This window comes from Lissotriton helveticus, chromosome 4_1, assembly GCF_964261635.1.
Source record: "Lissotriton helveticus chromosome 4_1, aLisHel1.1, whole genome shotgun sequence".
Taxonomy (NCBI): domain Eukaryota; kingdom Metazoa; phylum Chordata; class Amphibia; order Caudata; family Salamandridae; genus Lissotriton; species Lissotriton helveticus.
The window spans coordinates 403,707,341-403,718,915 of record NC_136063.1 but is presented as its reverse complement, the minus strand read 5'-3'; the positions used below and the strand labels follow the sequence as shown (position 1 = coordinate 403,718,915).

Genomic DNA, 11,575 nt, shown 5'->3' with positions numbered 1-11,575 from the left:
AGAAGTTGGCGGACCTCAGCCAGGCGTGGCGTCTGACCGCCACCGTCGTTGCCATCGCTCTACCCAGCGAGTCAGTGGTATCCAGCCCACACCGGATGGAATACTTGGCTGCATCCCGGCCCTCCACAAGGGCTTGGCCGAGTTTGGCCCGTACCTCCAACGGACACTCTGGCAGCACTTCCGCGACCTTATCCCACACAGAGTGGGTGTAACGTCCCATGAGGCATGCGGTGTTGGAAGACCGCAGTCCTAGACTAAGGGATGAGAAGATCTTCTTCCCATACTGGTCATACCTCTTGGATTCCCGGTCCGGCGGGGCCGACGGGAATGCGGTCTGAGAATTGGAGGCCTGGATGACCAGGCTCTCGGGGGTAGGGTGGGAGGACAGGAAACATGGGTCGCCCGGGGCTGGGCGGTGGCGTCTGCCCACGTTCCTATCTACGGGCGAACCCGTAGCGGGCTTGGACCAAGTGCCCAGAAGAACGTCGGTCAAGGCCTCATTAAAGGGCAGCAGAGGCTCGGCCGAGCTTGACTGCGGTTTAAGGACCTCAGTGAGGAGGTTAGTCCTCACGGCCGCGACGGGGAGCTCAAGGCCCAAGGCCTTGGCAGCCCTCATCAGCACCACACTATATGTTGCCCCTTCCTCCGAAGCCACGGTAGGAGGGGAGACAAACCCAGTGTCTGGAGAGGTGTCCAGGCCACTGGCCTCCCCAAAGTCTCCTGTCCAGTCCTCCTGAGACTGACACTCCCTGGTCAGAGGGTCCTCCGACCCCTCCCAGTCCTCTTCATCACCCATCTCCTGAAATTCAGGGTTTTCAACCAATGGGGCCTGTTCATAAAAGTGAAATTCACCAAACGACGTCTGGAGCGTCGCCCAACGGGGGCGTTCCGACGGCTGAACAGGAACGAAGGTGGAACCGGGGACGGGGAGGCGACACCTGAGGGTCCGACGCCGAGGAGGTCGTCAGATCCACCGGCGACGATCCCGATCCCGAAGGCGGCGTCGGAACAACTGGACCCCGCGGCGCCGGGCCCGAAGGCGCCGGCGGCGTCGGGATAACGGGGGCCTGCGGCGACGGGCCCGAAGGCGGCGGCGGCACCGAAGCACCCGACGGCGTCGGGGCCGGAGCCGCCGACCCGCTAGGGCCCCCAGACGGGTCCGCTGGGCCCGGAGGCGTCGCGGAGCCCGTCGGAGGAGAGAGTTTCCTCATGGCCATGAGGAAGCGCTCGATCTCCTCCGGCGTCGCGTTCAGCCCAGGGACAGAGGGTGTGGAGCTGCACGCGGCGCCCGCGACTCCGACGGAGCCGGATGGGCGGTGTCACCCGAACCCCCGGCCGCATCGCGGGGGGGGGGGGGGTGTCCGAGGAGCGATGACGCCGCTTGGACTTCTTGTGCCTCTTACCTGACGACGACTTCGACCCGGAGGAGTGCGGCCTACTCTCGGAGCTGTGGTGGCTCCGAGCCCGCGACCTGTCCCTCGACCTCCCATGGGATCGGGACCTCTCACGGCGCGGGGCCGACTGCCGGAGTTCGAGGCGCCTACGGGACCGCTCCCGTCTGGCTTTCGAGGAGAGGGCCCGGCAGTCGGAGCAGGCCTTGTCGTCGTGGTCGACGCCCAAACAAGATAAACACACGCGGTGAGGATCCGTGACCGACATCAGACGGTCGCAATCGTCACAGTGCTTGAAGCCGGGCATCCCTACGGCACCGTAATGATCAAAAAAGTTAGTCAAAAATTGACTAGGGTTACTGCTTTTTCCAGATCTGCGCTTGCTTGCGCGGAAAAAAGAAGAACTGACGTCAGCACGCGGAGGAGGCGTCTAAGTACTCAGACGACGTCATCATGGCACCCACGACGCCGACGACGGACGCGGTGCCGCAGACGACGCCTACCGACGCGCAAGGGTACTGCTACGCAAAAATATCCTGATCCAGTCTGACGCCTGGGGATATTCTAAGGTAAGGAATCTAATACTAACGTGTCTCTTTCAGATTGTCGTCGCTCAATCTCCACGCATGGAGGTGGAGACTGGACAGGTTCGGGTGGAGGACCGTCCCCTGCTGCTGCGACAGAAGGTCCTCCCGAAGAGGCAGACGAATCGGGGGATCGACTGACATGCTGAGCAGCTCGGGATACCAGTACCTTCGTGCCCAGTCAGGATGACTTGGGCCCGGTTGCGCCTGATCTTGAGCACTCTGGGCAGAAGTAGTATAGGCGGAAAGGCGTACAACAGACCGCAACTCCACTTGCGACGAAAATCGTTGCCAAGCGAGTGCCGCCTTGGAAATTCCAACGCGCAGAACTGATGACATTACGTGTTCTCTTCTGTGGCAAATAAGTCTAACCAAGGCTCTCCCCACTGCTTAAAGAGGCCTTGCGCCACGTCTGACGCCATTCGTGATCCATCACGCACCGGCGGCTGAGTTCGTCCGCCCTGACGTTTAGGGAACCTGCCAGGAGTTGAACCACCAGGGTAACGCCCTGGTGTTCCAGCCATGTCCAGAGGCGCAGAGCCTCCTGACAGAGGGTCCACGACCCCACCCCGCCCTGTTTGTTGCAGTACCACATGGCGGTGGTGTTGTACGTGAACACCTGCACTACACTTTCCCGGACAGAGGGAAGGAATGCCTTCAGTGCAAGTCGGATCGTCCGCAGCTCCAGAAGGTTAATATGGAGCCGGGACTCCGCCCGAGACAAGAGGCCTCTGATCTCCCTTTCTCCCATGTGCCCCCCTCCCCCATCCCAGGAGGGACGCATCTGTCACCACTACGTGCTCCGGTTGGGGATGGGAGAGAAATCTGTAGCTGACCCAATCATGGTTCGTGAGCCACGACTGCAACTGGCTTGCAGTGCCCTACCAGATCAAGACGTGGTCGGACAGGTTGCCCTGATGCTGTGCCCAGTGAAAATTCAGGTTCCACTGCAGAGCCGGCATCCACCACCTGGCGTGATGCACCAGAAGGATGCAGGAGGCCATAAGCCCCAGGAGCCGTAGCGTCAACCTGACCGAGACTCAGCATAAAGGCTGAAAGATCGGAATCAGAGCCTAAATATCCCGACCCCGCTGTTCGGGGGGATAAACACGAAACTGCGCTGAGTCCAGAACCGCTCCAATGAAAACGAGCTTCTGAGAGGGGCACAGGTGTGACTTCGGCACGTTGATGGAGAACCCCAGCGAGTGCAGGAGGTCGGCCATAGCTTGCCAAGAACGAAGACCCATGGTACAGAGAATGTGGTGAGGATGCTGAGCTTGGAGGGAAGAGATGCTAGAAGCTGTAGCTTCTTGTAGACCAAAAATATCGGAAGTGCAGAGCCAATAAGCCTTGGCAACAGCAAGTCAAAGCGGTGTACAGTGGTTTGGACTCAGCAGTTCCAAGGAGGGATACTGGCCTCAAAATTGCAGAGAGGACAGGTCAGCCCTCGAGGGAGTTGCAGAACCACCACCTGTGTTGCTGAGCCTCAGGAAGTCCGTAGGACGACAGCGGCAGCAGACCGGTCAGCTTTGCTGTGGTGCATGCAGATGCAGGGGAGCGACTCCTTTGCTCCAAGGGAGATTACTTCGGTTGTCTTTGATGCTCACAACCTGGAAGAAGCACAGACACAGACAACGAAGAAGAATTGCAGAACAGTGAGATCAGGAGCAGCAGTAGTCTTCCTTGGTGCAGTCTTGGTTCCAAACAAAGTCCAGCGAAGTCCAAGTGTGCAGACAGTCAAAGAGTGGTGTGGTTTCAGTCTAGAGTTTTGTCTCACGACAAATCTAAGGAACCACCCACAATTAAGCCCTTAAGTTCCCTGAGGAAAGGGTTGGAACAACTATGGGGTCCCTCCCAGAGGAGGGGCTGGACAGAGGGGAGGATACTCCCATGTCCTTTGTCCAGTTTCATGCCAGAGCGGGACCCAAGGGCTCCCTGAATTGGCTCAAACTGGAGTATGCAAGGAGAGCTCCAAATGTGCACTTAAAAGCAGTCTGGTGGCGCTGGCAACCAATACACCAAGTCCTGTCTGGGAGGTGGTTACTGTGAGAAGTTGGCCTGATATGCAGTGCTCACTATTCTAGTGATCACTATGTATCAGTCCAAACAACCCTTATTGATGATTGGTTGTAAGTCAACCTTATAGACCAGCTATCCTAGTAGCATGGATACGAGCAGTCTAAGGCTAAGACTCTAGAGGGCGTGTTAAGCCAGCTGTTTTACCATCACATTACCCCTTGAACACCAAGTGAAAGGACACCACACAAGTTATGAAAATAAACAGATATTTATTTATAACCAGTCTACCCTGAACTCTTTATGAGTCAGGGAGCTAAGCACACAACAAAACTCTTACGAAAATACTTTAAGTCGCACAATTTACACAAATGCCCGAGGGGCACGAAAAACCATATTTTACAAAAGTGGAATGCGAATTACTAGCAGGTAAGTAACTATTCTCATAGACTTTAGAAACGCTAGGCCTACAATACTAAACCCTTAGATTAGTAGCAGGAGGCCTGTGGACGTCGTGTGCAGAGTGGGAACTCTCACGCGTAAGGCGGGAAAAAGTCTATGGAGGCTAGCAAAGACAAAGTTACTGTTCTCGGGCGAACCCGACTAGGTGGGTCGAAAACAAGGGTGGAGCCGAACACTTAGAGTGTTGGACTATGCTGAAGCACCGGAGTACTTGGTTTACCTAGCCCAGGGGCTGCGGCTGCATAGGGTTCAAGTTGCGTCGGAAACCCTCGTTGAAGATCCAGGAGCCTGAAGAAAGAAGTTGCTGGCAGGCGGCCAGTGAAGGAGTTCGTGGTGATCCAAGCCTGGATCAGGGAAGAAGAAACCTGTAAGCAGAGGGGACCAAGTTCTGAATCACTAGCCAGTGATTTAGGTGGGCACCAGGATGGCACCGGACGAAGTCACCTCAGCCAGGTGAGTGGGCGCTGCTGGGCTCTGCAGTCTCTCGGACCAGGAGGCGTTGTCGGCGACCAGGATGGAGGTGCGAGCTGTCCCACGAAGGTACTTGCTGTCGACGTCGCTGCACCCAGGATTGGGCAACAAGTCTTGGCAAATGCAAGGCCCACGCGGTGGACCTAAAATGGCGTCTTGAGTGGACCAGGAGGGTCCAGGGTGCTCCTCTTTTGGAGGGGAGCACGGGCTAGTCTGGAGCAACCAGACCAGCAGTGGTTGTCGTCGTGGAGCGTCGTGAGAGGGCCACTAGCCAACGGGCAAGCTACCTGGACAACGCGGTGAGCAGCAAAGAGCAGAAGGGCCCCACGCAGATCTCATGGATGCAGGGGGGCTGAACTTCGGTGCTGGAGCTGCTCAGGGTCGGGGCTTCTCTTACCCCAAAGCACTCAGTCGAGGGTCACTCAGCGGTCGTGCTGGACAAGCGTCGTGCAGTTCTGAAGATGGCCGGTCCCTCGAGGTCTCGTCGCACCCACGGATCACAGCTGGGCTGGTGATGTAGGTTGAGGCCAGAGGTGCCAGGGAAGCCGGTTCTCGTCGTGCTGGAGCAGTCTTGATCCGGAGGAGAGACTGGCAACAAACCGCGATGCTTGGTTGGTGCCTGCTGCTGCAGGGTGACTACTCCTTAGTCACAAGGGAGAATCTTGGGAAGAAGTCTTGAGTTCCTTTCGTGGAAAGTAGTTTCAGGATTCAAAGATGATCTGATTTGGAAGGGGGCCAGTTCCTACCTTTATCCTGCAAAAAGGGGCTGGCACGCGACTAAGTCCTGCCCTATGGGTGGGACTAGGAGGGGGGTGGTTACACCCCTCTCCTTTGGCGGGCTTTCCCCAGATCAGGGGCTGGAGTGCCCCTGGAACTGGTTCAAGCCGGCCTATGCACAGTGAGCACCGGGGTGCCACTTGCAGTCACCTTCCTCTAAAGCCCTGCCTACCTAGAATACACAAAATCCTGTCTGGGACGGTGCTGGCACCGCCCCTGGCAGGAAACCCTTTGTCCTTGCCTCCTGGGCTGGGAGGACTCCCAGCAGCAGGAGGGCAGACTTGTGTCTCGGTGGCAGCATCCATTTTGTGGAGCTAAGGCTCTGTCTGACTTTAACCGGGGTTACAGGTTACATACATGTCGTGTCCCTCTAGAAGGGTGGAATGCTAACCCCGTCGCCAGAATTGGCGAGGGGTTAGTATTCCAATTCGTATGACACCTTACTCGACATGTTTTGATAAAGCGATACCAGAGTTGGCATATAACCACGAGGATTATAATGCACTTAAGAGTATATGATATGCGATATCATGGAAACGGCTAAGGGATGGATCCCGAAAGCCGCAGACAGGCTCAGCTCATGCCAGAGCACTATCTCACACGATTCCAAGCACTCTGCCTTCAGGATTGTCAAGGCCTGCCATAGGAGTGACTGATAGGAGATCTGTGTGCCCATTTAGGTTTAGATATAGGTATACTATATCTAAAGCAAAGGGTGATTACACCACCTTGCCCCAGCTGTCGTGCAGCCAGTTGTGTCAGATTTGGATGGCCAGCCAGGGGTGGCATAATACATGCTGCAGCCCCTGGTAGGCCCTGGGTACACCTATGCCCTGGGTACCTAAGGTACACTGTACAGGGACTGATAAGGTGACTCAGTATCCAATTAGATATGTACCTAAGGTACATGGAATCCATTTTAACAGAGAGCGCAGTGGGCCTGGGGTCCTGAATAGCAGGGCCCCAGGTCAACTAAGTCAGAAAACCAGCAAAACACCAGGCAAAAAGTTGGGGGCAACCATAGTCAGGGATCTACCTTCCTACAGTTACACCTCGCTGTGACAGGAAACCTATTGTTCTACCTTCCCCTGCTTAAGCTTGGCTCAGTAGCAGGAGGGTAGAGTCTGTGGTCGACAGCAGCACTAGCTTGCTGTCAGACCCTGAAAGGCTGTTACCGGGAGTACAGGGGGGGGCACCCCAAGGGAGCTCCCAGTACAGTACATGGAATCATACTTTCAACACTGGAATTGGTGTTGGGGTATGATTCCAACATGTGTGATACCAAACAGGACAGGATTTGGTGAAGCCACTATATAGACATCTCGTAATGACTGATGTCCACTATATGTATTTAAATGGCTGACCACACTGACCAATTATGGAGGTACAGAGTACTTACCATGGTCAATTAAGGGAGAAAGCACCTGATTAGCAGGATCCCAGTCAGACTAGGTCAAAAACAGACTGACACAAAGTGAGGGTAACCATGAAAGCAGATCCTTTCATTTATCTGGGATATTCAAAAGGTAAGGAATCTGCAAGGACCAGTATTCATTAGAAGTATACTTACATGGACATTGAGAGGCATTCAGCATCTAATGTCCACCTATTGCTGGGCTACAGAATGAAATTAAATTGCAAAAAAATTGACGAGTGGACTACAGTTTTGTAAGTTGTTTCAGTTTGGTTTCTAAAACTGATATTTACATATGTGCCTGATGATCTGACCAAGTTATATATAGCAGCTGGGGCCATAATCCCTACACCCCTTTATTGTTACAAAGCATAGTGCAGGTCGGCCCACAGGGCCCAGCTGTTAAAGAAATCTACATAAACATATTCCATTGATAGATTAGGCTGCAATCTTGAGAAAGGTAATATACACAAGTCTGGTATATAGATTTAAGAAATCATGGCAGTTAAGACATTTTATAGTTAGTCTTCTATGATTTACACTTTAGTTTGAAATTTTACAATATTAAAAAATTTAAGACATTTTGTCCAATTATAATGGACTCTCTAATGGGAAAACCTCTTAGTCTGTAACTTGTGTATGTTACGCAACCTTGATTCCATTAGTAGCCTCTTCTGCTTATGTAATCCTTGCTTGTTTATGCAAGTAACACTGTAGCACAAATAGATGAGGTCAGTAAGTGCATTGCCAAAGTTTATTGACATCGCATGGTAATTCCTTCCCTAAAGTGCATTGGCTGACCAACATCTTGATTACATGCAAAGCGGGGCAAAATTCCAATGTGAAATTCCGCTCTGCTTGATCTAAATGGTCCAGTATTTTTACACCTAGTTTTCCCTGGTCTGGGAACACCAGACCCGATTTCACTGACTAGAAACTCTTGCCTGCAAGTTGCTTGTGGTTGCACCAGAAGCACAGTCTCTGCCCCAGCCCACACGCAATGCGTGATCTCCCTGCCAGGGCACTTTTCCCTCTTCCTTTCCCACGCTCCTTTTCTCCACATCAGCCACTCAAAAAAGATCTTGCTCCCATTTCCAGTCGCTTAGTTGAGGTGCTAAATGGGAGCTCATCAAATATGGACGCATTTTATCTGTTTTTATGCTTTGTATGCTTTTATGGTTGTTTAATCAACCAAATAAATTTATTTTGATTGACTGAAATGAGTGTTAAGCCCTTAAAACAGACAGTGATTCTGTGCCTGTACAGCTATTTCCGATTCTATTGGGAGTAACCTGTAACTGGTGGAATTTCATGAGAAAATTTCAATTGGAAACAGATTCTGGAAGTTAATTCTGGTCACCAGGAATTTCAACTTTAATGTCTTAAATTCTGTAATATTGTAGAGGAGCAAACTGAATAAAGAAATACAAAATCAAGGAAGACTGACAATTAAATGGCTTACACATCCAAGATTCCATAACTTCATTTACCAGACTCATGCAAATGAACTATTCCAAGAGTGCAGCCTATTCTAGCAATGGAATATGTTTATGTGCCTAATAAGTGGGAATATTCAAAGGATGTAAATCCATGAAAAATATATAAAAAATTCCATTCTGTCTTTTCCAAATTGCGTAGTCTTGTTTGACCGAAACTACTTAGGGACGGTGTGGGACAGGAATTTTTAGGATGCCAACGTAGAAAGCAGGAGTAAATCTGACCAAGTGAACTTACACAGCCATTTTATTTCAAATGCATAAAACCTATGTTTAGACTATTCTTTGGGAAATTGTTCTAAAAACGCATACTTTGGGCCCACTAATTGTAGGGAGACCTAGGCACAGTTAATCTCAGAAATTAGGCTTCAGAGTCAGGCTTCCTCAGTGTGCTACGTTGTCAAGACCCTGACAAGGGTCTGATCTGAGAATACTATAATTCATAAACAATATATTTCTATCGTGTAGAAGGGCTTAATTTTTGCCTAGAATCAATAGTGTTCCCCAAACACAAGTTTTTAGTATGAATTATAGACATTCATTCTCAATACTTAAAAAACATAACTACATACATAGAAAACTAATGTATCTTTAATCTGGTTCACATTTTCTCCAGTCTCTTTATTAAAAAATGTACATAACAAGAATACAGCTGTATACTTGGGAAAGGCTTCATACAAAAGTCATTGAGCTGCTCAAACAAATGTTTCTGCAATTAAACTCCAGTAATCATGATCTAAAAGAATATTGTAAAGTTACCAGAAAGTGCCCAGGCTAAAGATATACAGCTGAAATGTCAAACAAACCGATTTTTGACATTCTAAGTATAGTAGAGCAACACTCCTGGACAATTACCTCAGAGCTAAAATAAAGTTATTTTTCAGTATTATACAGTGGTGTTCATCTATAGAGCCCATCACACTTTACATACACACACTGCAAAGAAAGCACATTTTTGATTGTGAACTAAATGTTGTGAACAAGTTATATTATATATTTCTATACATTTAAATAAAACAGTGAGGATATTTATCACATGCAAATTTCCAAGAGCCCTGTTCAGTGAGAAGGCCTTTCCATGTAGCACTTAGGAAGAACCCACTGATTAAGTGCTCTCAGTGGTTATGTGATAACCCAACAGTGCAAGAATTCTATGCAGCCAAACAAAAGTGACTGCATAAGTAAATGACAAATGATTTCAAATGCAAGCTCTAAATTTCAAGTGAATTTTGCTTTCACAAGTTTAGTATGTATGATCATGTACACAAATGCAGCCAACTACAAATTAAATATCATTAAAAACAAAAGCAAAAGACTGAACATATTTTTTTATTTTTATATTCCTTATTCCCTCTATACAAGAACCTTTGATGAAACTCTCCACAAAGGCAGCAGTGAATTTTCATAACAGATTTTACATTTTCCCTCTCAGCAAAACGATAAATCACAGTGTAAAGTATATTTTCTGCTGTCATCTTTGGCTGGGCGTGGGCCACAAAGTTAATGATTAGCCCAACTGTCACACAATTAAAAGTGCAAGGACTTCCTGGGCCTTTAGGTGCAAACTTGGTACAAGGAATGTCTGCAGGTAATCATTAAAGTATCACCAGAGGCATGACAGCATTAACTCTCAAACTTTTATAGACAAATGGAAAAATCTACAAAACTTCAGCAAGTAATATTACACAGCAATACACATTTATATACACTACACAAAACCAAAATTCTTGGTCTTGACAGCAAGTAACAACTTCTGTTTCAGAATCTGCTTAGAAGAATACAGTGGTACATAAAGACGGGAAATGCAGGTGTTTGCTGTGGGAAGATGCTGGTCATCAGGGGGCCTTATAGTGATTGAAGGCATTGGTTGGAATCCTTCCTCGCTGGCAGGCAGTGATGGGCTCGATGTCCAAAAGTAAACCTAGAAACGTAAAAATGTAAAGATGTAAGCAGAGACATTAATTTTCTATTTAATTGTAAGCAGAGATACATTATGAGTGATTGTTTTCAAACGGTTACTGTATTTCCCCAGCACATTTTTTTCTTTTGAAAAAACTTGAGTCATTCATGGGATTCTGGAGTCTCAGCCTGGTGGGGATAAATTCAAGGACTTCATAAACAACACTGACATACTTGTAACTTAACCTTTGCTAAGCTTGTTTTTCTGCTGGATACTTTGTATTCCCACAGACTAGCAGTCAAGAAATATATTGAGGCATTCAACTAGATCAAGAAACAATTGCAATTCTCTAGGATGGGTTCCAAGTTGTACACGAGTAGGGCCATCCAAGATGATGATGCGGACAGAGCTAGTCAGAGCATCTTAAGAACAAATGTGACTGAATAATAGAAACATCAAGAGAAAGGTGGGAAAGAAAGAATGAGCTTCATTTTTGGATGATAAGAGTATCCATCAGAAAAGTGCTACCACAATAAGTTTAAATTGACTCTTCTCTAAAAAGATTACTCATCCATACGTTATCCCCTAACAGCACCACCGGAAGGAGGGTTTGACAACGGCAAACCCATCTTTGTGTAAGTGAACATTTTAGCTCATGGAATCCCTCTGTAATATAAACTGAATCAACAATTACTATCTGACAAAAATAAGCACAAACATACAAAGAATCTTTGTAAATATCCAAAATAGGAAAGCTCTGCACAAGGGATGCTGTGGCAACCCTTCTTATAGAAGAAGGGATGCTCCCATCAGAAGGATGACTTCATTAACTTCTATCAGAGTTTGATGTTTTAACATGGTTTAACATTCGAAAGACAAGATACTCAAACAAAAAATCTGGTTGCCTGACCTCTTAAGGGCCAATTATCAAATACTCCTCAACTTTGGAAGGTGAGGGCAATAAACTGTGAGAAATGGGGTTTCTTGTTGGCTACTGTATGCACCTAAGCCAGGCAGAATCCACCACTAGTCAGGATAAGGGGATTACACTGTGAGAAATTGGC

General features: G+C 48.8%; 1 protein-coding gene across 19 annotated transcripts in view; it reads right to left on the bottom strand.

Moving 5' to 3' along the window:
• Window positions 1-9,197: 9,197 nt before the first annotated feature.
• The window catches only part of UBR5 (ubiquitin protein ligase E3 component n-recognin 5), a 2,132,574-nt gene continuing 2,130,196 nt past the window's right edge, over window positions 9,198-11,575 (bottom strand). For all 19 annotated transcript variants that reach the window (XM_078686916.1, XM_078686920.1, XM_078686919.1 and 16 more), the window contains one exon: window positions 9,198-10,532. In XM_078686916.1, coding sequence (XP_078543042.1) covers window positions 10,320-10,532 — 213 coding nt within the window. In that variant the 3' untranslated portion in view covers window positions 9,198-10,319. The remainder of the gene's footprint in view (window positions 10,533-11,575) is intronic.